Source organism: Aulostomus chinensis, chromosome 10 (assembly GCF_037954235.1).
Source record: "Aulostomus chinensis isolate RoL2024-O1b breed Wild chromosome 10, RoL_Achi_v1.0, whole genome shotgun sequence".
In the NCBI taxonomy this organism is placed as follows: domain Eukaryota; kingdom Metazoa; phylum Chordata; class Actinopteri; order Syngnathiformes; family Aulostomidae; genus Aulostomus; species Aulostomus chinensis.
This window is the reverse complement of record NC_141329.1, coordinates 7,723,510-7,750,823: the sequence shown is the minus strand read 5'-3', so window position 1 is coordinate 7,750,823 and position 27,314 is coordinate 7,723,510. Positions and strand designations below refer to the sequence as shown.

The 27,314-nt window shown below is 41.3% G+C and overlaps 1 protein-coding gene across 2 annotated transcripts in view; it reads right to left on the bottom strand.

Moving 5' to 3' along the window:
* igsf11 (immunoglobulin superfamily member 11) overlaps window positions 1-27,314 on the bottom strand; it is a 97,143-nt gene that overhangs the window by 16,550 nt on the left and 53,279 nt on the right. Inside the window, exons 3-4 of one of the 2 annotated variants that reach the window (XM_086215869.1) lie at window positions 1,250-1,413; window positions 1,039-1,047 (exon numbers count right to left, since the gene is read on the bottom strand). In XM_086215869.1, coding sequence (XP_086071995.1) covers window positions 1,039-1,047; window positions 1,250-1,413 — 173 coding nt within the window. The remainder of the gene's footprint in view (window positions 1-1,038; window positions 1,048-1,249; window positions 1,414-27,314) is intronic. The other variant, XM_086215870.1, reaches the window with a different exon arrangement.

The window sequence follows — 27,314 nt, the reverse complement described above, 5'->3', positions numbered from 1 at the left end:
AATGCATATAAATTGGTGTCTTGTACACGTCATCCTACAGAGTGTGAACACAACTGCTACCTCTACCTCTATAACTGTAATATCTATAGCTTGTATCTTACTAATATCCCAAAGGTGCGTTCAGATGCACCGGAAAGAGAAAATATTGATTTAACGTGTGCTGGTCTGTTTACTGTTGTACGGATGGCTAGTGAACATATGGCATGAAGTATATATATATATATATATATATATATATATATATATATATATATATATATATATATATATATATATATATATATATATATATATATATATATATATGTGTGTGTGTGTGTGTATGTGTATATATATATATATATATATATATATATATACACATACACACACACACACATATATATATATATATGTGTGTGTGTGTATATATATATATATATATATATATATATATATATATATATATATATATATATATATATATATATACATATATACACATACATACATAAAGCATCAGCCATATTTAAACACAACATCCAGTATCATGTCAAACACCTAGAGGAGTGTAAATCTCTCAGGGTATTAGGGGATCTTTACCATCCCAATATGGCGAACGTGAAGACTATGGGGGTTCCTGTAACAATAGCTGTCAATCAACACGAAGGCCCATGTGTATGAAATCACAGAGAGTTGGAGAGTTGTTTAGTTCTACATATGAAGGTGCCATTTTCCCCCGTGCACACTCTCGGTTGTTGAATTTACGTGTGAGGGCTTCTATAGCAACAGAGACAGTTTAAAATCTGCATTGCTTTTCACAGGTTTTCTCATACTTACTGCATATGACATAAATCTGTCATCATACACAAGTATAGAGCACGTAAGCATTGAAATGTATCATCAAAATCACCCTGAGAGAAAGTTGCACTGGAGGTTCCTGCAGATCTTTTGAGGAAAGCTCTCCGCTCACGTCGCTGGGACTGAGTATGTGTGTGAGATTCTCTTTACGCTGTATCTGAGCACACCTTACTACGGGTAGAGATTAGTCTTGTGTACCTGTTTTGACTGTGATAGGAAAGTAATGCGGCCATCCATATGATGCAAATACAGTGAGGTTACATTAAAAAATAAGTTAGATTCATCTTAGTAATTCTCTCATCTCCTGGGTCCAAATAACAATAAAAAAAAGCAACACTCAGTTTAGCATGAATTTGTAAAAAGCAGTGATTGTTCCCTTACTGCAGGTGTTAAATGAATCGTTCTGTACCTGTTCTGGCTGGTTGGCATTGGACAGTGGGATCACCATCCAGATGATGTTGAGGTTGTTGAGAGCAGCACTGGTGGTGAAAGAGCAAGGCAGGACGGCTGCTTGGCCGCGGGCCACCTGGATACTGCTCTGGGACACCATCACATCCAGCGCCCGTACACACACTGCAGGAGGAAGGAGACTGTGATCAGTGTCGTGTTACACTCAGAAAAAAAGGTGTAAATTACTGGGGAAGCAGTTTAAAATCATGTGTGAGAAGCGAGGGAGAAGAAAGCGTGTCTATCCAAAGCAATTACAACTCCCAGCAGATGATATCTGACAAATCTTTGTAGACGATAAATCTTCACATTCAAAGTGTTACTGCAGGCTATTTGACTTAAACATCACCTGTGTCAGTGATATTGAGAAACTTGCCTTTGGTGAGAGTAATGAGCAAAACATTTGCTGTGTACCAGTAGAAGTACAATATTTTACAAAGCAAAAAGTCATGTTTCATCTGAGTGCTTTTGACGTCCTTTCTCTGTGCCTTTTTCATCTCAACAGGAAAACAAACATGATTTCTGAACCTCACTCCTCTTCCGAAAAAGCTCTCAGCAGATAAATCAACATCTAGACCATGCTATGAAATATGTAGCACTTAAATGGGGAAACACGATAGGCTGTCTCTTGAGTTATTCACTTCCCTAAAACAACTTGTTCCTTGTGGCTTTCATGGGAACGCTGTCTGTATCAATACATACTAAATGAACATGACAAGTGGGGATAGTCATGGTTATTTCTGATGCTTGTTTCTGAGCGTGCGCAGCAGACTAAAAAAAAAACAAGGTAGCTTGTTGTCTTTTGCAACAACGATTTATCCGATCCTTCCACATCTGGACTCGGCTGTAAGTGAATAAAACAGAGACAAATGTGGACATGCAGGAACCTATTTCTAGACCAGCTAAAGACATTAAAACTTAAATCAAATTAGATCTTTCCCACAAGCATGTATCCATGTCCAAAAAAACCCAATGGGAAGTCATCTTATCTAAACGCGGTGGTGGAGGATGATAGTGATGATGTGATTACTGATAATTGATCATGTCCTGTTACACGCTATCTGAAGATGAAGTTTGTGAATTCCATCTCTTGTGCATGTTTGGTTTTGTTTATTTGTTTTTAAAAAAGGCGAAAAGAAAAAAACCACATCAAGCGAGCATGAAATGTTTTACTACGCTATTTCCATCGACCTTTTCAAATGAGATACTTCAAAAATGCTCATATATCCTACAGCCCTGGTTCAGTTATTTCTAGTCCTTAAATGTATGACGTTTTCCATCTGCAGAGCCCTCTAAATCTCCAAGTGTAATTTTTTTTTAACCAGATTTGGGTTTTGAATATAACTGTTACATTCTAACTGACAGACTGACTGCCTGTTGCTCCCTCTGTGTCTGTCCACAAACTGCTGGACTTCCTACGCTTTTCCTTCTGCTGGCAAACGCTGCACGCTGTACAGTCTCACAGCTGGCACCATGGAGAGATAGGCCGCGCTCACACTGCTCCCCTCGGATACAGTATGCCTTATCAGAGATGCGTTCATGAAAAGAATTCCCATACATTATGCAAACTTTTTCACTTACAAGCATTATTTTCCTTACTAAAACATGATTACTTAAATAATAAGACAGTTCAGTAGCCTGACAATATCCTCAGCATGTACGTCATGATGCTGCTAATGAGCGCCCATTACCCTTTATGACATCTACAGGCCATCATAACAGATACAATAAATAACCTCCCCTTAGGTCACTTCTTCTAATCTGATCATCCTTCCTCTGTGGACGCAATGTTCACTTCCTGCGCAGGATCAATCTGAGTTCTTATTAGACGATTAAAGGCCAAAGAGAGGAAGTTGATACAAAAGGTTGCAACCTTAAGATTGCAATGGCAAAATAAGATTAGTGTGTTTCCTCTCATGTCTACACAGATATTAAATATAGTGGGCTTAGCAGAGAAAGGAAGAAAAGTGAAGATACAAGGAGCATCTTATCGTCTCTAAGCTTCCTCCGAGGCAGTAGTCTCTCAAGCCCTCAACAGCTGGAGGGCTCGTTTCAAAACACTGGATTAGGGAACCTCTGTGCACAGAGCCTGTAAGCTCCCACAGCCAACGAGAACACACACACACACACACACACACACACACACACACACACACACACACACACAAAATAAAAATTACCAAAAAAGCACTCATACTAGAGAACATATGCCCATGTGCAGTGCAGTAGGTGTGTGTACAAATACGCCCTTCCGACATACCACCCGCTATCATGAACGCAACACACATGCATATCCGTTTGTATTTCATCTGCGACACATTCAGCCGCCCTTTAGGGACACATCTGAGGGAAGGGCTCTACAACTCACCAGTTACTTTGCAGCATTGCTTGGCATTGCCTCATGATTGCGCACATCCCTGCCAAAGCTTTATGCCTGCTTTTCAGTTCCACTCCTATAGCGTCCAGTAGATACTCACTCTTCCAAAATACACAATCCAAAGTGTTGGACGTGTGAGGTCTGAGACGTGAGCGTCATTGTGGAATAAGGCCACACGGATAGTGTTTTCAGCCCGTGAGATGGTTGTTATCAGGAGTCTTTAGGTGGTTTACTGATAATAATACATGATGTGCACCTTGTGGTCTGGTAGGTGCAGACTGCTTTTTTTCTGAAGCATTAGAATGGAAGTGATAACAAAATAATGAGTGTTATCTAACAGGCTGGTGACATCTAAAGTGGGTGTGTGAATCAGTGTGAGGTCCGTCTGTGAGTGTAAATCCCTTTGTTGGAGCCATCAGAAGATTTTTTTTTTAAATACCCTGTCAGCTGTTCATAAGGTAGCAGAAGTATTATGTTTCTCTTGTTTTGATCTTTTCAAATGTGAGTCTTCCCTATTTTAACCTCGGGGCTCAGTGTCGCCCTGAGTTCAACTGTCTTCAGGGCTCCAGGGTGATGTTTGATGTAAAAGAAGCATCAGCGCATGGTGGATGCATCTCACCGGCTTCTTCTATTTCTATGCAGACCAATGTTTTGTTCCTTCCTGCTCTTCTCTCTAACCAGGACTTGTCCTGAGGCAGAAGCCCAGCAGGACCCAAATTAGCCTGACTGAGAGCAAACAGCAAAAAACTCTTTGCAAGCAATCCTGCTACTGACCCTCTGACACCCGCAGTTACGCAGAAGAGTGTCACATATATTGTTATTCACTTTAATCTGAGTGCACAATGGAGGATTTTCAAATCTTAGCACCGTGAATAGTGTTGATTCTGTAGAGTTAGTGTCATTATAAATGCCTGGCTGTACTGTGATAGGCGGCACAGTAGTGCAGTGGTCAGCACTGTCGCCTCACAGCAAGAAGGTTCCACGTTTGAGTCCTGGCTCGCGCACGGGATCTTTCTGTGTGGAGTCTCCATGTTCTCCCTGTTCCTGTGTGGGTTCTCTCTGGTACTCCAGCTTCCTCCCACAGTCCAAAGACATCAAGAGGGGACGAGGCTGATTGATACTCTAAATTGACCGTAGGTGTGACTGTGAGTGTGAATGGTTGTCTGTCTATATGTGTTGGCCCTGTGATGGACTGGTGACCTGTCCAGGGTGAACCCCGCCTTTTGCCCATAGCGGCTGGGATAGGCTCCAGCCCCCCCCCCCCCCCCGCGACCCTTTACAGGAATAAGCGGAAGACAATGGATGGATGGATGGATGGATGGATGGATGGATGGCTGCACTGTGACAGGGAAAATTTATATATACTGTATATCCGTGTGTGTGTGTGTGTGTGTGTGTGTGTGTGTGTGTGTGTGTGTGTGTGTGTGTGTGTGTGTGTGAATATGTGTTTGTGGGTGTGGGTGTGTGCGTGCGTGTAGACCAGCCATGGAAAGATTAGCAATATATCACACGACTAATGTGGTCATTGCGGCTGTTCTCATTGATTATAATGATTATTGACCCCATTATTGACACATGAAGGACAGACTTGGTGTACCTCTGGCCTAAGACATGAGAAAATATAAACAGCCTGCTGTCATCAGCTGCTTAGGAGATTTTGCAGCTAAAAAAAAAAAAAAAAAAACGGCTACAGAAGACAAAAATGGTTTAGTAATTTTGTAGAAAGCTAGTTTTAGTTACTGCTACAAACTAACATAATGTTGAGTTGCCTAGACTTCTCATGCACAGCAACAGGTTCATTCTCAGTGTACTATTTTGGTTCTAGTCACACAACAGAATGCTACATGAGAAGGTGTCTTGTCCAGTTATTGACATTAAGATCATGTCTGTAAATCTCCAGGATAATTAGGGAAGATAATCAGTCCGGATCAGCCTCACGTCAAGGACACCCCTACCCCCAATAAGAATAATCCTCTTGTGTGAGCCAAAGATATATATTGTCTTTGGTTGTTTTTTTTATTGATTATTCATAGTTTTGGGGAAAAAAAAACCTCAAATATTCGTGTGCAAAATTGCAAATACAACAAGCAATTCTAAGGGCAGCCTGTGATAAAGAAAATGAGTTAAAAAAGTGACGACTTTCACATCTTTTCATAACGCCATGTTCCTGACAAGGACTTTGAAGTGATGACAATCACTGACTATAGAAGAGTGGCATGCTACTTAACAGTTAGAAGGTGATCCTGATGCTTTGTATGGACTAAATACAACAAGGTGAAGGAACTACAGGAGGACAAAGCGGACGGGGAGGAGTCAAGAGAATAGCAAAGTAGCAAAGCAAAGACATGGGCAGAAACTTTGAGCCTTAAAGGACAAAGCGAAGTATGAGTCAAGGGTGCACCACGGCAACAGAGGGACGGGAGATGCAGAAATGGATATGGATACAAGAAATGGGAGGAGTCAGTGAAGGGAGGATGGAAGGAGGGAAGGATGCTGATGTTTCCAGAGAGGCCTAATTGATAGTCGCCCCAGGCAATGCCAGCAGTGCTTGTGGATTGAAGGAGAGAACTAAAACTGAGGATCTGTTAAAGAACAATCTTTCCTCAATCTGGAGCCAAGTGTCAAAACTGCTGTTGATTAATGCATGAGGAAATCAAACACCTCAGGAAGTGTGGAAATCTGTGTGTGTGCGTGGTTACTCATCCAGCCAAGTTAAGGTGCAAACATGAAGGGATGGAGAACAAACGTCAAATCAACACTCGATTTCCTGTGTCTGTCACTCAAATATTCACTCATGGGCTCTCTCCCTCTCTTTCTGTCTCTCTTTCTGTCTCTCTTTCTGTCTGTCTGTCTCTCTCTCTCTCTCTCTCTCTCTCTCTCGCTCTCTCTCACACACACACACACACACACACACACACACACACACACACACACACTGCTGGTCATTTACATCCCTTGTTTTTATTCATGTTGCTCTTTTATTCATATATTTTACTTTCATTTCTGTTTCAAACAGATGCCCCTGATGTTTTGACATGATAAGCCCCTGGCACAGTGTCAGTGTGTGGGCTGGGACGGACGCACACACACAGACACACATAGACTTCGACATACATACATCTGTTTAAGTGAGATGATTGATGATGGTGCAAAGACCAGACTAAAAGGAAAGCAAGATGATGTATGCGCGACTGCGTAAAAGCGAATATCTCCTTTTTTTCTTTCGTTCTTGTCCTCTCTTTGCAGACGACCGTGAATGTCTACATTCTTCAAGTCAGACTTCTTATTTACACTTATTCAACACCTGAACATTTGCACGACAGCCGTTTTTTGTCAGCTGCATTTAAGAAGTAAGAGGAAAAGAGTAAGAGGGAGCAATGAGAAATCAAGCGTAAAATCATATATTTCCTGCTTGAGGCGCGACAGTTGGCAATGTTGATCACATTTCCTGTTTAATCTGCATCCTTTTAGAATTCTTCTTTGGACTCACACGCCAATTGGGATTGCTTTATTACCTCTACCTAGAAGTGCATGTACTGCGAGGACAAAAAAGATGACCAAAAAAAAAAACGCAGCAATTCCATGAAATTAAACAGACACAAGAACACATCTACACATGGATTCTTGTGCACTGACACCTGTGCCCACACACAAGTGGAGCTCTGTGTACCGTCCTCTTGCCGAAGACCCAGGGGCTTCATGGTGAGCTGTGTCCATGAATGTAGCGGAGCCTGTGATGTTGCGTCTGCCCTTGAGGCACCGGGGCAAACCAACGTGCCAGCAAAGAAATGTGTAGGGAAACTCAGGTGGTATAGTTGTGTGCCCATCTGCTCCATGGCAGCTCATCAAGCACCATGCTCAGAGCATTGTGGAGGTACAAAATAGGTCGCAAATCAAATCAGATTTCTTATTAATGTACACTTTGACAAAAGGTTATTAGCTTGAATATCATATATATATATATATTTATATTTAATATACATGTATTATTTTGTTTTTACATCTCGCTTCTACACGTCACTTTAACATCTCACTTCTCATAGTCTTAATTCAAACAAAAGCCTCATACTTCTACTGATGAGGTTTAGTTTTCAGTGGCATTTGTGTCATCTATCTGTCTGAGATTTCACAAGAAAAAAAAACACTTCACATATTTAATGAGAGTCTGACGATAGTTCCGACCTGGTGATTACAGGAAGTAAGCCCGGCGCAACAAACATCATTTGGTTTACATCATGTTGTCTTCACATGAAGTACAGCAACTTAATACATATACATGTGGGTTCCTTAACACCACATGTATATGTAATCTGATGTAATACTTGGAATAAGAAGTCTGAAGCTAAACCTTTTTGCTGACTTCATCTAGAACACGTTAGAAATCAGAGGAGTAACCTTTAGGGCCAGCCAGTTTAACCACCGTCCATAGACATCATAATATAAAAGGTCCTCATTCATATTTCACAAGGAAGCAAATGCTGGTTCTCTCTCTTGTGCTTGTCAACTCTGCTCACAACAGAATGCTGGTAAAATGAACTTTTCTGATTTTGCCTGTCTTGCATACACACTCCTAATTTAAAAAAAAAAAGTTTTTTATTTTATTATTCATACATGATCAAACTAGTGATGACAAGAAAAGCAAAAAAATACACAAGCTGGTGCATGCATGAGGGATTTTGTGAGGTCAAAGACAACCCAGATGATGATGTCAGCAAAATGTCAACCAGTGGGTCTGCTCACATGATTTTGCCCTTTTCTTTCCTTTCCTTTCCTTTCCTTTAAAATCCCCCCTCCTCTTCTCTCCTCAGCCTGCCCAGAAATCGTTCGCCCAATGGAAGAGCCTTGAAAAATCTCTTGCTCATCCTCCCATCATCCGCTGCCCCACCCTTCCTAGGTGACCTATTAGCTGCCAACTCTGCAACAGGACTCACTGACCAGCCTATGTCTAATTCTCCCCTATGAACTGCAGTGAGTCGGACTAGCCCACCTAACTGAGTACACGACCAACACAAGGCCTGGTAGCAGCCTTGAAATGTTTTTACAGAGAAAAATTCAGTTGAAACAAAAGGTATGAAAGACAATCTCTCAGAAACTGAACTTTTGTTAAGAAAAAAAATCACGATTTAAGAATATTTGGGTGCTTTGTCATGAAAAACTGTCTGATAAATGACATATACACTATGTACACAAACATTCATCACATGAAAAGCAGTCCATACTGACAGCTTACCACTTCAAAGTTCTCCCAGTACTTACAGACTTTATCAAACCCATGATTCTTTTTTTTTTTTTTGGTGTGTTGCATGACCAAAACATCAACACAATTTGGCAAGTGAGCCGGAGGGACTGTAACTTAAGTTTAGAATATACTTGGAAATGTTGCAAGTCATACACAAAATAAATGATTTTGAAATGAGTCAAAAGAAATGTTGTTTTCTTTTGTGAGTTCTATGGGGGGGGGGGGGGGGGCATGGCTAGGAGGTAGAGTGGCAATCTAGCAACCAATGGGTCGCTGGTTCCTCACTCCCCCTGGTGACAGTGATGAAGTATCCTTGATTACTCCTGATGGCCCTGCTACGGAATGGGCGACCCGTCCAGGGTGAACCCAGTCCTCTCACCCAACGGGGACAGGCTCCAGCCCCCCTAGAAAATGGATGGATGGAGTTGTGAGCGCGTGACTGATCACTAATACAAAGGAACTGGGGAAAGTTATTGCAAACATGCTACGGGTGACCAACATTAAAGTGCCAATGTGTTCGGCAGGGTAAAGAGAGTGAGCAGAAGGTTAAAGTAGGCCACTGCCCTCGTGCACAGATAAGCCTGAGCACTGGAAGACTACTGCTAAAGCAGCAAACAGATGGCTCTGCACATGCAGCCCTGGACACAGCCACACACACACACATGCACACAAACACACACACACACACACACACACACAAAGTAAAAACTTCAGTGGCATACACTCATCACAAACACACAGAACTAATAAAGCATTCAAACAAATGGCAGCTGAGGACCTGATCCAGTCAGCCACCTTGCAGCCTTCATACCATCTCTACGTGTAGTAATTCCATTTCCTGGCAGACTTGCAAGTTTGGCAAACCTGTCACAATGTCTGCATGTAAGTCTAAAGTCCTGGCGAGCACACTGATCTGCCAGTAAGATGACATGATTGGCAAGAGGCTCTGTTTTGCTATTTGGCAGTAGCGTTTTTAACTGGGTGACAAACTCCTGGTTCTGCCAAAGACATCGCTGCCTGGCTTGCAGGTATACCAGAAGTGCTTTGTAGTACAGGACGCATTAGGAGCCAGTCAGCAAGTGTACTTCGAATAAAAGTCATCAGTTTATCATTGGATGAAATACACTGTTATTCTGGAAACCATCACCTAGACCAGGAGTTCTCACCCTTCCCTTCACAAACACTCATCTTCATACTTACAAGTTTAGTAAAGAAATCCTAGATTATTTTGTTTAACATTTTATATTCTCATGCAGTATCTATTTGAAATATATGAATGAATACATGGATTCTTATCAATAATCAGTATCAATAATTAATCATTTCAATTTGTATAAACTTTATTAGTTGAATTGATACATCCAGTTTTTAGATAAATATGTAACTTAACGAATTTTTTTTTTTTTAACCAATCAACCATGAAAAAGTATTTAGCACCCCATTAGAGTGTGCCACCCATGGACCATAGTCCTGTGCTTGATAAACACAGACATTGCAGATTGATAGTAGGTATTTCATAACTGAAGCTGACTGTTTAAAACACCTTGTAAATAAACCAGTGTTGCTTCTCTCACTGCTCTCCATGTCTGCAGGTGAGGCCAAACTCCCATCACTCTCCAGTCTGCACGAACAGGTCAGTGCAGTCTAAGCTCCAACAGCCAGCCAGAGCCTTGCGGCAGCAGCAGCCAGCAGCCAGCAGCCAGCAGCCAGCAGATAATACGAGAAGACTATTCCTGGAACCAGCTTTTAGCCTCCAGTAACCTTGTCTGATGCCCCTTAGTTAGTAATTGGCTTGTTGGCAGAGATTGCTCTTATTCCATACTGTCAAACTCATCTTTGTTCTTGTCTTTGTTTCCCTTTTCTCTCTCTTCTTTCACTCTTTCTTCCTTTCCCTCAATACTGTAACTCTCCAAATGAAGACAGTAATTTTAAGCACCCCTGAAACACTCGCCAGGCCACCTGGGAACAAAAGAGCTTCTGCAGGTGATTCGGTCAGTACCGTTCTCCTGGAATAAGGACCCCATGATGATTTATCTTCCCTTTGAGTCCCTGTGTGGCTCACCTTCACCATGAACCCTCGCTCAACTCAGTGCTGCTGAAGGGAATTATCAGAAGAGAGGAGAGAACAAGGCTGAGGCTGTGAACCACGTTTGATTTTTCATTTTTTAATAGGTTCAATTGAAGTAAAATGTGCGTATAGTGCTTCAGACACATACAGGATCGACACTTAACAAATCAAGAGAATATGAAAAGCATGAAAGCTGCTGTTTAGCTTGGAGTGACGCTCCATCTGGCTTCTTATGAGACTTGAAGTGACATATCCTGGGTGTACATTCCTGACAACCAGCTAATACAGCGAATTAGAAATATAATGCATGTTTGTGTTAAACAGACAGCAGAACAATAAAGAGTTTCAACAACAGTTAGCTACTGTTTGGGCAAAAGCAGAGAGAGGGAGTGACTATATGAAGTCAGGTAAGTGATGGATCGATGTGAGCAGACGTAACTCAGTCACCACATTGATTGAATGATTTTTTTTCTTTCTGCAAAACATGAGTAAGGAATTTGCAGTTTTTTTTCTCAGACTGTCTTTACTTTCCCCCTGGAATTTTTTTATGTGCATGGTAAAAGGTCAAAGGTCACAGGGACCTCAGATGTACACGATATTTCCCATCCTTTTAATCGTAATATCTCAGAGACACCTTAAGGGAATTTCTTCAAATTCAAAACAAAAAGTGCAATGAAGCAAACATCTCATCGTGGAAGTATACAACCACAACGTTGTATTTGTAGTCGGGGGAGATTTGGTGCAGGATTCTTCTGCTGTCTAAATGGCCATAATTTTAAATGTACATTATCTGCTTCAGTATTGATCATTTGAATCATATGTACCTGGGATAAGATTTAGAATTATCTATTGCCAGTGCTGTATATCAGCCTGTTAACCAGGAGGTAATGCACAGTGATAACAGAAGCAGGATCGCTGGTTAGTCCTGCAGGATATCCGCACACAAACAAGCAGTGGGCAGAACTGAAAAGCCAGACCAAGAACATTTCCTCACAAGCGCAGCCACCACTCAGAAGTGCAGCATCTCTCACAGAGATACACGCAAACCTCTTACAACATTGTCAACTTACTTCTGTTTACCATTCTGTCAATCTACACTTCTAAGATTCTGCAGCAGACAGATTTATGGTTCAGTTCCGACTCCAACCTTGCACCTGAATTCCTTTCCTTTTCCCAAACCAAGAAATATTCTTCACACTACAGTATATAAGACCAGTCTTGTCAAACTTGTTCTATTATTCAAAGCTATTGACTGCATTCACCAGCTGTCTCTCTCTTTCTCTCTCTCTTGCACACACACTCACACACACACACACACACACACACAGACACAGACACACACACACACACACTTACCCCTTAACTTTTTGCCCAGCAAAAGTTTGTGAGCTCCCTGCAGACAGCTGCTTGGAGCTGACTCCACCATGACATACGACCAAGCAAGTGATGTATGTAGGTATTTAGAGGTGAAATATCAAAACATATCGATTCCCTGCAGAAACCATTTCAATCTCATTTAAAAATCATTTAGGTTTGTTTTCTCTCCTGCACCATTCAGACCCTTTATAGATCGGTCTTCCATTGATGTGATTTTTTTGAGGTCTGGAATAACTCGTGTTTCTTCAAAAATAACCTAACACTTGTGACACTTATGATTAATACTGCACTGAGAAATAAATATGGAGGCAAATACACACGTAATGAAATTATGATACCGTCATATTATAGAATTTTAGTACATGACTGGTGAAGGATTTCCTATATAATATCATTTTAGGGGTGGCACGGCGATGCAGTGGTTTGCACTGTTGCCTCACAGCAAGAAGGTTCCGGATTCGAGTCCCGGCTTGAACACAGGATCTTTCTGTGTGGAGTCTCCATGTTCTCCCTGTGCCTGCGTGGGTTCTCTCTGGTACTACAGCTTCCTCCCACAGTCCAAAGACACATAAATAGGGACTAGGTTAATTGGATACTCTAAATTGACCGTAGGTGTGACTGTGGGTGTGAATGGTTGTCTGTCTATATGTGTTGGCCCTGTGATGGACTGGAGACCTGTCCAGGGTGAACCCCGCCTCTCACCCAAAGCTGCTGGGATAGGCTCCAGCCCCCCCCCCCCCCAACCCTTAACAGGTTGTGATAGAAGATGGATGGATGGATGGATGGATGGATATCATTTTAGCCTCCTCAGAAATGTTCTAATTATGTTATGTGACAAATTGCAATGTACTAAACACACGATGGAAATACAACGTCTTGTTAATTGTTATGGCATCTGTTTTTCCTATCAAACAGCTCAGATTTACTAATCAGATGTAAAAAAAAATAAACTGCAATACATTTGTAATGGTAATTTGGGGCATAAAAAGTGCTTCCGTGTGGGGGAATTTTGGTCTTTGATGCACAGCGTCCATGTTGCTGACCAACATGGTGATGTTTCTGTAACTTATTCAGTTTCTTGATGTCTGGTGCAGGTCAAACGCTGGCTCAGCAAACACTGGGAACTAGTCCACATTCTCATTCTGCATGCTGGTCAAATTTACATCCCATTTCATTCAGAGGAAAATTTACCGCACTGCAACACACACACACACACACACACACACACACATACACACGTGCATGCGCACACACACCTCCACCATTCTTACGCTATTCAGCAAAAATAAAAAAATAAAAAACACACGTGGAAAAAAAAACAACAACAAACATGCTGAGTCAGCACTTTTCAAGCTCTTTCCCAGATAGAAAAAAAAGGAAAATATCAGGAAGTCGAAGCACCAAACATGAGAGTAGAGAGAACTTTTCTTATTCACTGAGCAGTGAAACGTCACATTAGCTGAGTGATGCATCGTTTTGTAACATCTGACATTCATATATGTACACTGCATGCACGGATGAATATAAATTAAGTTTTAAATAAATTGTGGCTTATTATTATCAAAGGAATTATATTCATATTGGGTTGTACTTTGATTGCATTTATGGTATGAGGGTGTTTAGATGCATAGTACATTTTTCCAATTACTCTAATCATTGTTTACATCATGACGTAAAAACGCAAAAAAAACAAATGATGCCACTGAATAGAATTCATAGGATTGTTCTTAATGACTTGAATGTCCCATTGAGAAATTGGAGGTGTATCAGTGTAGGTTGTGTCCCTCTTCAGATAATGCCATCGTCAGTCAGTGACCTCTTCTCCGCTAACAGGCTCTATGTAAGCCTGTGTGTGTGTGTGTGTGTTTTTGTTGTTTTTTTTATGCGTGTGTGTTGGCATGTGCTTGACGGAGCAGAGACCCAATGCCGAGCACATCTGCTCCGGACGCCTCTGGCACTGCCATATGGCTGGCAAACACGCCTCCTACTTCTCCACAAAGAGAGTGAGTTTGCAATGAAAAGGGGGAAAATGCGTGCGTGCGTGTGTGTGTGTGTGTGTGTGTGTGTGTGTGTGTGTGTGAGAGAGAGTGAGTGCATGACAGAGGGAAAAAGCGTGTGAGAGGGAGCGCGAGGGAAGTAAGGCAGAAGAGAGTAACAGCTGACGGGTGAGGATCGGCACGTGCTGCCCATTAGGCTCAGAGGAAAGATGCACTCCACCTCAAAACACACTAATGTCTTAAACACCCCGACATAACTGAGTTCCCCTATCCACGCCGAGTCAAGGTCAAGTACTAATTACACAACAGCTTAGCTCTGAGCCAGTGTTTACCTGACGGAGTGGTACTACGGTTGTTAAAACCTCAAATGTGAGAAAAAAAAGAATCAATGCACTTCTTGAAGCCATTATAAAAACCCAACAGACATTTAATCTTTACGAAGCAACCCCAGACTCTTCACACTGCTCTGTGTGGTGGTGGCACGGCGGGGTTTTAAGTGTTTTATGCTTCTGTAAAGTTTTTGAATTGGGAACAAACATCCACTGAGATTTGAGGATGAACTGAAAAGATTTTGGAGGTCAAAGTTCAAGTTGACTGTGATAGACATTCATCGCAGAGGCTTTCAACTTCAATGCTAGGTTTCCAGTTCGACAAACAAAACCAGAACTAAACTGTATTGACAAGTCACAGGAATATTTATGACTTAAAACAACAGTCAGTGTCATTTGGTGCCGTCAGTGGACAAAGATAAAAATCTTTTTCTGACTGCAAAACTTTAACCTGTGCTAACGTGTCCCTGTCACACCCCGGAATCCTGGTGGAGGTTGCGTTCATTTTAATGTCGTGTTCATTCTTTCTTTGAGGGATTTTGTTGTTGTTGTTGTTTTTTTAAAATAATTCTGGTCCACCGAAAATGCCTTTCAACGTGACTATGGAGTGGAAAGGTACACTAGAGAGGTGTTGGTTTGTCAACAGCTGAGCCTTTTGCTGCAAAAGTAGTAAGGAAACTGCTGCAGGAATTTTAGAACCTACTTGTAGAACTTGGAATGAAATTCAGGTAATTTAGAACCAGAAAATCTATTTCCGTCTAATTGATATTCCGCACCTGCTGTATTAATCATTTAGGTAGAGACCTAATTATGCTTCACTACTAAATACACCCCCCCTCCACTCTAGTCCTGCATCTATTTGAATATAATCACATATGATTCTAGTTCTGCAGTTCAACTGGCTCATTTTGCCTTTTAACATTTCAAAGGCTTGAGCATGTACTAAAGTTTAGGCCTCACTTACATCTGACGTGTATCTTTTTGAGCATGATGTACAGTGCAGAATCAGAGGCACTGCGCATTGCTACACACAAACACACACACACCCTTCCTTGAGCCCTCCCCCCTCTCTTATCTCCACTAGCTCCCTCCTTTTTGTATTTTTCTTCCCATCCTCTCCTCTCTTCGTCTCTGCCTGCTGGCGCTTCTCATGGAGACTGCGTTAATATGAGGAAATCAATAGATTCAGTACGTCGGCTGTCAAGGGGCAGGTCAGACACTCTGTGGTACTGGGGGTGGTGTTGGGGGTGTGGTGGAGGTGTGTGCTTGTATGTGGGAGGGGGGGGTATGTTGCTCAACAAACACAAGCCCATTGATCCTTCCTTCCTGCACGTCTGTGTGTGTGTGTGTGTGTGTGTGTGTGTGTGTGTGTGTGTGTGTGTGTGTGTGTGTGTGTGTGTGTGTGTCTGTGTGGGTCCTCAGAGACTCCTCAGGGCCTGACTGACAGCCAGTGAGCTGGCTCTGGGTTTCAGAGGCAGACTGTGTGTGTGGTGTGTGCGTCCAAGTTCGTGTGGAAGTGGGGACATGTGAGTCTTGCGTACCATCTGTGAGAAAGTACTGTTACAATACCAATAACAGGACACATTTCGATCATTTTATTACGTTAGCAAAGAAAATATTCTCTTCCACGAATTGTACCCAGTACCCAAACATGAAAGATTCAGAACGCTCATATGATTACCCTCACTGATGAATCTAAGAAAGATTGTACTGTTTGCAAGCAGAATTTACAACTTTTTCTTTTAAATCAGACAATAAACAAATGAATTATTTTGCTGCTTTAAAAGCAAATGCATCAAGAAATTGCAGATGAGCATTTAATATCAAGAACATGAAATCAAATTATGGACACACTGACAACACCTGTGGGAAACTGACCTCATTTTGAACTCAATAATGTTATAGGGGGTCTGAAGAAAAATCCAGTTTTAACTTAATAAACCAAGTATATACAAGAGAAGGCCAGACCCTGTAAAAAAAACAAAACACCTTTTCCTCAAGGCACCACAGCACATTTGCCCTGATATTAAAATCAAATCCCATTTCTGTCATTATGTATCTATGAATTTTTCTTAATTGATGTTTTTTTTAGAGCCTAGCGTTGCTGCGGTCTTGTTTAGGGCTCCCTTGAAAAAGACAATCTCAGTGAGAGTCCCCGGCTGAATAAAATCTAAATGATGTACCAGGATATAAAGATACCGTGGTCTACTGGTTACTCCTGTACAAAGTGAAGAGCTGGATGTGAGTCTAAAACACAACCACCCAACATCCCATTACACATTAACTCCTGGCAGACCTTTCAGTCACATCGTAGGTTATGAGCGCCAGCCCTTGGAGGCAAAGCCAAATGTAGGTCTACTCAGGGAGTTGATATGGGAGCTATTGTATATTATCCCTCCATGATCCTTCTCACACTCTCTCCAGCTCGGTCACTCTTTGCCTCTCACACTATATCCCAACTGTGAAGGAAAATCCATAAGAGCTGGACAGGAAAGACTGCGGTATTATTAATGGAGCTTAACATCCATCTTAGGGGGTTTAAAATGCTGAAGGCTTGATGTGTTAGCCTTAACATTTTACTCAACAAAGTGGAAAGAAATAGCTGTGTCACAGAAACAGCAAAAGGGGTAGCTGGTTCAATGCTACTGACTACACCGTGGCTATATATATATATATATATATATATATATATATGGAGGCATGGCATAATAGCCATCGACATCAGTTCATTTATTTATATAAAGATAATATTGTGTGGTTTTGTTTCACTCACACTCTCCTGCAATTGCACACACAAAGAAAACACCCCTCAATAATCAGTTGAGCTATTCACCACCACGCGGTGCTACACACAGAATGAACACATTCATCACATAATTACCGGAGAGGCGGTCACACACTTCATCAGCCTATTCCTGTCTGAAACAGACCCGCAGAGAACCACTAGTGCACACGATTGCCAAAAGATATTAGAGATTCTTCTACCTCCACATTAGAAAAAAAAGAAAAGCAAAAAAAGAAGAGAGATAGGATCAGGAATTGCAAAGACATCATGACATCATCTCATGTCCACACCCAGGACGGGTAGTTGAATTTTTTTTTTTTCAGCTTGAAATCAGAGGGGGTTAATAGAGCTACACAGGCAGAGGTGTTTGAAAGGTGATATAACGGACATAATATAAAATGTGAAGCCTTAATGTCCGATGATGTACGACGTTAGGGATGAAGGCTCACATCGGGTGGATACTGGAAATCAATGGAGGTGTAAAACAAAAAGACTGCTGGGTGTCATGCTGGACCTCTGAACGTGAGGGAAGCTGGAGCTGCCTAATAAAAGAGAGTGATTACTGGTAGACGGGTCGAGTGCAGCTGTTGGCAAATATAAATTGTGGATCTATCTGATTCTTAATGGCTCTAACATAGACTGAGAAGCGTATAAATGCATGAGTCTATTTGGCCGACAGCCTAGTATTTTCTTTCGCATTGCATTTTAGATGAATTTTTGCTCCTTTTTTTAATTCTTCATTAAGTTAATTGATGCCTTATGCTCCCACTTATAGTATCTTACTTATATTCCTATCTCATGTGGTCCAATTGGCAGAAACAAGGTAAATGAACTGAGATTTGATCAGAATCATGGAGCAACTTCTTCTCATTTTCATATTTATGTAGACCAGTAGGCATGTGAGTTTCACTCAACACACACTTCAGACACCAAAACAGCTTTTATTAACAGCATATTTACTTATTTCTTCATAATTTAATCAGGTGTACCTTCAGACTTTCAAATATTATCAGATAAAATGGATCTCACTAAGATAGTGAAAGAGGACATTTTGCGAGGGCTGTGTTCATCCACCCTTTAAACCATAGCTTCGAACTAGCAAAAGCAGGGGAAGCGACTTGAAGTTAGCCCTCTGCTAACTTGAATGTAAATCAACAGTTTCATTGTTTGCCACTTCAGAATTTCTAAATGTTATCTCACCAAATGGATCACATTTAAGGTCATGAAATGAGCCATGTCCTGAGAGCTGTCTGATGCTCTAAAAAATGTTATCAGCAGTTTACAACTCAAAAATCATCTTTCAACACGTTACAGATGGAGGTCGGACATGAAAATGAAAGAAATCATTCACATTGGATACTGAATAAGGACAGGATGAGTCAATATCCCGCACATCAGGGGGAATTGATTACAAACTACACAAGAAGTGTGACACACTCGTAATCCATCTCTGTGGGCCTTTCAGACGATCCGACATCGAGTTACAATTATCCACCGCAGCTCACACGCGTATCAATTCATGTTCCCATTTCAATCAATCAAATTAGATTTATGAAGCCCCAAACAAATGCAAAGCAAAAACAAAAAAACAAAAACAGGACTTGCTTTGAAGGGCAGAGTGTCCTTAAAAAAAGAGGACAATGTGACGATGAGGTGGTCCCTCAGTGCGGTTTAGGACACTTGCAGTCAAAGTGCGACAACACCTCCTCAGACCACCTCAGAATGAAGTCATCAGATCTCAGCGCACACTAAGTATGATCACATCTCTACCTAGAGTTGATCACATCACTCTGGACACATCTGGACGGGGCTCATTAAAAGTCACTCTTCGCCACCAAGGATTTCTCTAAAGATTTGTAATTAATTTCTTTTCCGTACCTTACATTTCAGGTATTTTCGCATTTTCACGTGTTTAATTGTGTTGCCCCTCAGATCACCATCTATTTTACCATCATGAATTACCAATTAAATGGTGTAAAACTGCGCCATTGTGGCTCGACCTCCATTTAAGACTCAATCATGGCAAAACGAGTCGGTGGACAGTCAAAATTAGGAATGTAGACATGTATTGATCAAATCATTGACTAAATCGAGTGAGTGACAAAGTAATTTCATGATGTTCAACAGCTGTTAATGACACCAGTGATAGCATCATATTGTTGCAGTATTCTGTTGTTTCTCTCTCTCTCTCTCTCTCTGTCAATTGCTCGCTCGCACTCTCCCCACGGAGAAGCTCAGACATCAAGGGGTAGCGCGGGTGGTATTTCAGTGTGAAATTTTTGCACTTGGGCCAGTGGAAGCTTTTTTCCATCCATCACAGCATCATTTACATTCAAATTAATTCCATCAAAAGTGAAGCTGAATGTTCAATGAGCGGAGAGTTTGGCTTGCTGTCATCAGCCTTTTCTCTGGAGAGGGGAAGAAAGGAAGTGGGAGAAGTTTGCGATAGAGTAAATTAAGGTGAGATCTGATCTGCAGCAAAAGAACAAAACAATTGGAACAAAGATGCGCCTGATGCTTTAGGACGGATACAGTGATGGAAACAATGTAAGTAATTTGCTCACAATTGAAAACAGAGCATCATTTATCCATCAAATTGATCGCTGTTATTGTTCCTCCACCAGGACAATCATCACTATTGATCCATTCCGATCAATGTCAGCCTTCTCTGTCACAACCACACACATATACACAGCTTTAGGGCAGGCCAGGGTGCAACCAAACAGCTTGCCTGCAGTGAATTGCATAGCATGTCAAAAACACTAATAAATAAATCAGTGATTACTTCCCTTTGTAAAGTGCTGCAGCCCAATTATTGAATATTCATGTAGGTAAATACATTCATGCAAGCATCTCTCCTGGGGTTTACAGTTTGCTTGTCTTTCTATTTTTTTCTCTTCTTTTTTGTAGTTTTAAAGCCCTGTAACTGTGTGATGAAGAACACATTAGAAATGCTTTGATAAGAGCTCTTTATGTGTTCATACATGCATGCATACATGTATATTTTAAAAGCTCGTGCAGCATGCTGGTGTCATTAATGATTTGTGTTATCAGAATGCATGAAAATGAACTGATAAATTCAGTTCTTTCTCCTCCTCTGTGATCAATCGTGAACATAGAGTCACAGCGGATTGCTATTGACACACTCGTACTGACCCGTAATCCCCCGAGGCCCATATCTGTGCAGCGTGACAAACACAGTATCATTTCCCACTCCATTGTTTCTGTAGTATGTCTGTGGCACAGGGGCAACATAATACCACCTTTTTGACCTGCTGGTGCACATGATTTCCTCCAACACACTGAGAGCTTCTGGAGAATTTTCCCTCCATCTCCTATTCACTCTCCTCCTCTTTCTCACATTTCCTGACGTCAGCACGCCGGTTTAATGTATGAGACACTACATGCAACACATGCACACACACACACACATGCACACACACACACACACACACATACACCATTGATGGCAACTTAGCCTGCATGATTACTGTGACTCTAAGCTGCTTAGGGGTCCTGTCCCATCTGGCTCTGGTGTTTGTGGCATCATCCCCCCCTCTCGACCCCACACACCCCTTTCCCTCCTCCTATTTTATCCTCCATCATCCACTCTCACCAACACACACTTGTATACACATACACATCACAGAGAGAGAACAGAGGCGGAGCAAAAGGGATGATAATCCTGCGTAATCTGGGTTTACCGACTATTAGAGCTCTGCAGTGTTTTCTTACGTAATCTAATCATCCGTAGAAACGTGCAGTCATCCTCCCGAGTTTGCTTGTGTGTGTGTCTGTGTCTGTGTGTGTATTTGTGCGTGTGTGTGTTTAAAGTGAATGAAGGAAGGGATGCCTCCTCCAGCCACCTGGACAATGTGTGAGAGAGAAAAATACACACACACAGCAACAAAACATACATGCTCAGGCCAGAGTTTCACACAGATTTAGATTAAAGCATAATGGTACACATATGCAGGTTGGTACACATGTGCTTAATCCACATGTATATCGTTTAGACCTCCACCAAAAACAAAACAAGCACACACATACATTTCAAATTTATTCTCATGCCAGACAACGTTCAAACCCAGGCTGTTCTAATAAACCCCATGCCTTCTGGTGATGGAAGAAGCATGCACATGCACCCCCCCCCCCACACACACACACACACACACACTCACAAATAAACACACACACAACCTGCTTCCTGTATGCACTGAACTTTTTGTGAACTTTATAATGTACATACATAATACACATGAATGTATTTCAAGAGACGGTGAGCGCCTGAGAGTTCATGAGAAAGTTGTGTAAGGTGTTTGATTATTAATGAAACACAAATTGGTATGTTAATGTTATCTAGGTGAAAATATCACGCAACGATTGTGTATCCTCAAGTTCCATACCTGCAGAGAAAATGAGCTGTAGCTATAAGCTTCCATGGTTGGATAGGATTTGAGTCCTATGGTAAATATTGCGTGGATAATCCTGTTTATATCAACGTAAATCAGTATTTGCTCTGGCATTCATCACCCCGAAGATATGAGTCAAAACAGACTGGCGGAACAATATATAGTTTGATGTTGTAGCTGCACTGCATATGGAAAAGTGGATTAAGTCTGTCAATATAGTGAATCATGCAACACCGATTTGGCACAGTGCACTTCTCAGAAGAGGATGAAACACAACAAACAAATCAACAACAAATCCTCTGAATGTTTATTGTGGAAAAACTGTTTCATTGCACTTCACACAGATGATCCCAAAATGATTGTTCAAAATTCTTTATACATCTAGATAAATAAATAAATAAATAAATAAATATATATATATATATATATATATATATATATATATATATATATATATATATATATATTCCTCTCACTCTTGAAGGAAAAGCGACTGGCATCCATGGCAGATATGGACATAAATCCAACATTTCCACGCATTTGCAGTGAGTGAGTCCATCTTCAGTTCGAGCTTTTCTACACTTTTACTCAGAAAAGCTCGAGAGGATTTGCAAACATGACTTCCATTTACAGCAAGAGACAGCATTGGATTTTCACTTTTGTTACTTTCTGTCTGCCTCGCTCTTAATGCTGACTTGTTTTTTTTCTTCCTCTTCTTCTATGAACATCTTGCTGCTGCCCTCTCACATAAAAACAGCATTTTTTCTCCAGCCATCCATTCATCTATATTCTTACGCTTATCCTGTTAAGGGTTGCGGGGGGGCTGGAGCCTCAGGCGAGAGGTGGGGTTCACCCTGGACGGGTCGCCAATCCATCGCAGGGCCAACACATGTAGACAGACAACCATTCACACTCACAGTCACACCTACGGTCAATGTAGAGTATCAATCAGCCTCGTCCCCTCTTGATGTCTTTGGACTGTGGGAGGAAGCTGGAGCACCAGAGAGAACCCACACAGGAACAGGGAGAACATGCAGACTCCACACAGAAAGATCCTGTGCTGGAGCTGTGGCCTTGAACCCGGAACCTTCTTGCTGTGAGGCGACAGTGCTGACCACTGCACCACCGTGCCACCCAAATTTTTTCTCCTTTATTTTTTTTCTTTCTTTCTTTTTTGATAATGCAAGAAAGAACAGATTTTTACCTCTGCCAAAGGAAGTCTTGTAATCACCTGCATTGGTTTGACTCTAAATCAAACAGCTGTGGCTGGATTTTGATGAAATTGGGAAGAATCAGGGACTGTTTTTCTTTTTTTTGGGGGGGGGGGGGGTTCCACAATCCTTTTTTAGTAGTTGTGTTGCACTAAATATGATGGATAACACTAGACAATTCATCAAAATGATAATGTGGCCTACAACATTTTTTAATTACTGGAAGATGCAATATCTAACAAAGGCTAATTGTGTGAGAGAATGAGCGAAAGACAAGGAGCTGGATTTTCCACTGCTTCCATTTCATTGTTGATTTTTTTCTTTCAGCTGGTAACATAATTTAATCAGACATTCTCAATGAGATCAAACTCTCCGTGGAAACCAGAGCAAAAGAAAATGGGACAGCCAACAATGAAGCATTGAGTCAAATACCAGAATTTGCAGAAAAGTCACATCAGTTTGAAAAACTCTGGAAATTTCAAGTTGCACAAAAACAAAGAAAAAAAAAGTTGATAATTTTTGTTCCAGGCTTCTGCAATGGGTGGGAAGGTTGATATGTTGTCTGTAAGTTTGTTTGTTTGTGAGATCCAGAAACATACGAAAACGGGTGGTTGAGACCAAACCTCACTTCACCTCATTTTACAAATCACAGTGTTTTCTGATCCGAGCAGGGTTTTTTTTTTTTAGCTGATGACGCCAGAATATTCTTTTAACAGCTATTCATTTGTTTTCAAGAAGCTCTCGTCAGTGAATGTAATAAGATTTCTTAAACTAAAAACTTTAATCACTACCTTCAGTATTATATTTCATTATATTTCTTAACACAAGAGAGAAAAAAAATGTTTTCCAGGCTAAAATGAAATGAATTTAGAAACTGTCCTACAAATGTGAAAATTTTTTTCATCCATCCATCATTTACAAGAAGGAACTCGCTCAAGGCTCATATGTCCTGTAAAGTATCACTTTAAAGGTCAACATCATGACAACATGTCAGTCCAGAAATAGAGATAAAGTTGCTTGAACACGGAACTTAGATGGGCGAGCATAGAAAACTCCATCTACACCGAAGTGTCTTTCTGTCCTATCGTGTACAACAAACTGTAGGATCAGAGTTGCCTTTTTGCAGTCAAACACAAAGAGAGACACAGAGAGAGAGCAAGAGAGAGAGAGGGGCCAAGAGGGACCCACCCACAGTCCACCGTCTCTCAGCGGTCACATTGATAGGAGACACTCTGGCTGCCAAGTAGTTGCACGATTTCCAGCAATTCTTTGCAATAAATAAATAAAAATACATGAAAATAAAACAGAAAAAGAAATGAGATGAGATGGACCTCCACCAGTGTTTGTTTGTGTGTGTGTGTGTGTGTGTGTGTGTGTGTGTGTGTGTGTGTGTGTGTGCGTACAGACTGGAGAACAGAATTGGTGACAGAGATATAGAGCGAGGAGGGAAGACATGAGGCACCCGTCATGCACCGAGAGGCTCACATTATGAATGATTCATGCTCTCATCTCTAACGATATATGAAGAACTTTCAATTTCTCAAATGGATCCTTTCACACACACGCACGCGCACACGCACACACACAAACCACATATGTGAAAATGCCTCATGATAATAATTTGTATATGATAGAGAGAAATATACATCTTTCCTGATACCACATCCATAATATATGTTTAATCTCAGCTCTTTAAAAAAAAAAAAAACATTCTTGGTATTGAATAGAACTAATTTGATAGCCAGGCCAGGAATGAATACTGTAGATAAAGTGTCACATGGGATGAAAAAAAAATTGCATATAGGCTCATTTGAATATGATTCCATTATTAGGGATGGAGAATGAAAGATAGCGGGGGCGACTGTATAAGTCTAAAAGCAGTGATAATACAGTGTCATCAAACAAAAGAACAGGATTCATTGTCAGGGAAGATACAGGCTGGCAAAGGCACAGTCTCTCTCTTCAACAGAGACAATGGGAATAAAATCAGCACAGAATGTGTTTGCAGGGCCAACATCATCACCATTCATTCTGTCTACTGAGGAAGAATCCTGGCTGAGAGGCTCCGTTCTGTGTCACACCATGAGATCATGAAGATTGCTCGAGTGTTTGCTTTGTTTCTCTGCTTTATATATGTCTTGTAAACTGGTACCAACCAGCCTGCCTGCCTGCCTGCCTGACTCGCGCATCTCTCATTTCTATTCCCATTCGTCCCATGTGGTGCCGGAAACTAATGAAGTCGTGATTACTTTGCTGTCTACACACCAAATGATTAACAAATAATGAGAAAACCAATCAGTCTAGGTGCATGGCATCTCTCACCTGTAAAACACCGGCTTGTGAGAGGTGACACAGAGGAAATCTACTACAGCGAGCTTGGTGCTGTCACCGCGATCAATTTAATGGGCCTCCATATGGCACTGCCAAATCAATGAAAGATCATTGCAGATTCCTTCAAAGCACTTAATGTTGGTGGAGAGCTGGAGAGTCTAAATTTATACTGAAATCCCACTGAGACGTCTCAGAGGAAACTGTGACTATATATGTACAGTAACCCCCCACCGCAGCGTACACTCCTCCTAAAGCCCTTTACAGGAGGGTCAGGAAAAAAAAAAAACACAGGAGAACGGCTATACTCTCTGAGAGCTTTGACCCATATCTGTACCACAGAACTGTCACAGGCTGGAAAATGAATGGGTGACCTTGGTTGAAACTCGTACCCACATCTTGTCTTGGGGATAGTCCTAGAAAGAGTGTTAGCTTTGGGCCCAGCCAAGGAAATGAAGCGAGGGATGGAGGTATTAAGGGAGAGGAGGGGGAACAGAAGGAGGTAGGGAGCTGGCAGTTACATGGCCCCTCGCTGTGTGTTATATGTTTATTCAAGAGCAATTAGCATTTCTATAGCTAGCATCGGTGCTAGATCATGTGCAGGTAATTAGCATACTTATTTGAAGTGCATTCATGACATTTAACTGTAGGTGTCAAGCAAAAGATCTGTCTCAGGAGCAGTTCAAATGATTCAGATATGTTCATGTGCCACTTCATATATAAGATAGGCTCCATAAGGGACGTGGGAAATTATGCTGAGTATTATGAAAAAGAAAAATAATGACATTTTTAGTTGCATGAGAATTAATATATGGAGGCCAGCTGTTTGATTGGCGTATCGCTGTTTGAGAGCAGCAGCAATGTCTGTATTTGCAAGGTAAAATGGTCCCAACAGCTCTCAGCTCGGTACTCAAAGTAAAACATAATGAATTGATATGTTTCAACTGCCCCATGATTTCAAATAGAAGTCAGATTGTGAGCAGAACATAAACGACCTCAGAGAAGCAGTAATCAGCTGATCTGGATCTCCTGAGCGGGTGCAGCTGCAGTTAACGTTCACTGCGGTGATGCTAACTGCTTAGTTTGTACTGAGAGACATAAATTGGATTAGTACTCAATCCATGAGACACACTGTTGGACTTGGTCTGTGAGGCGTATGGAGGGAGTTCTGTGAAAGAGATTTTCCTACAATCTGGCAAACAATAAGCACGGAGAATGAAAAAAACATTGCCATGAAAATCAACAGACATATTTTAGAACAGTTTGTTACGTTCTTGAGATGTTAATGGATGAGAAAACAATTTGTGGATACACCGTGGGGCTCAGAGCTGAGCCCAAATTTAAAGGATTTTCCACTGTGTTTGGTGAAAATGGGCCTTTTTACATAAGTTTGCTAGCAAGCAGACGCATAGCACCAAACACATAACTAATTACATAAGCAAAGAAACGTCATCTAATAATGCAGCGCTTAGGAGACTGACAGATGTGAACATCACCCCATGATATCCAACCACTGCTAGAAAAATGGAATCAGAGGGGAAAAAAGCACAATGTTCTCTCCGCTGGAGCTGGTGCTCTAGGAACTCCTCACTCTTCTAGAATGCTTAGATCGTCAAGAAAGGAAGTTTTGTTGGTTATCCTGTAACGTTTAATGGAGACAGAGCTGCCTCGGGGGTGGACGAGCAAGTTTAGAATATCAATTAGTATCAACCAGTTCTAGCGGTATTCTGCTTGGGGTGATGCAGATTTTCCTTTTCTCCTGCAGAGAAAGGATGAGCTGAGGATAAAAGGAAGCAAGAAGCACTGAGAAGCAAAAGGAAAGACAGCAACTCTCTGTTGTTGAGCTCACAAGAAGAGTGGAAACCCACATTACCGTTATTTTAACTGTTATAATATTATCAAAA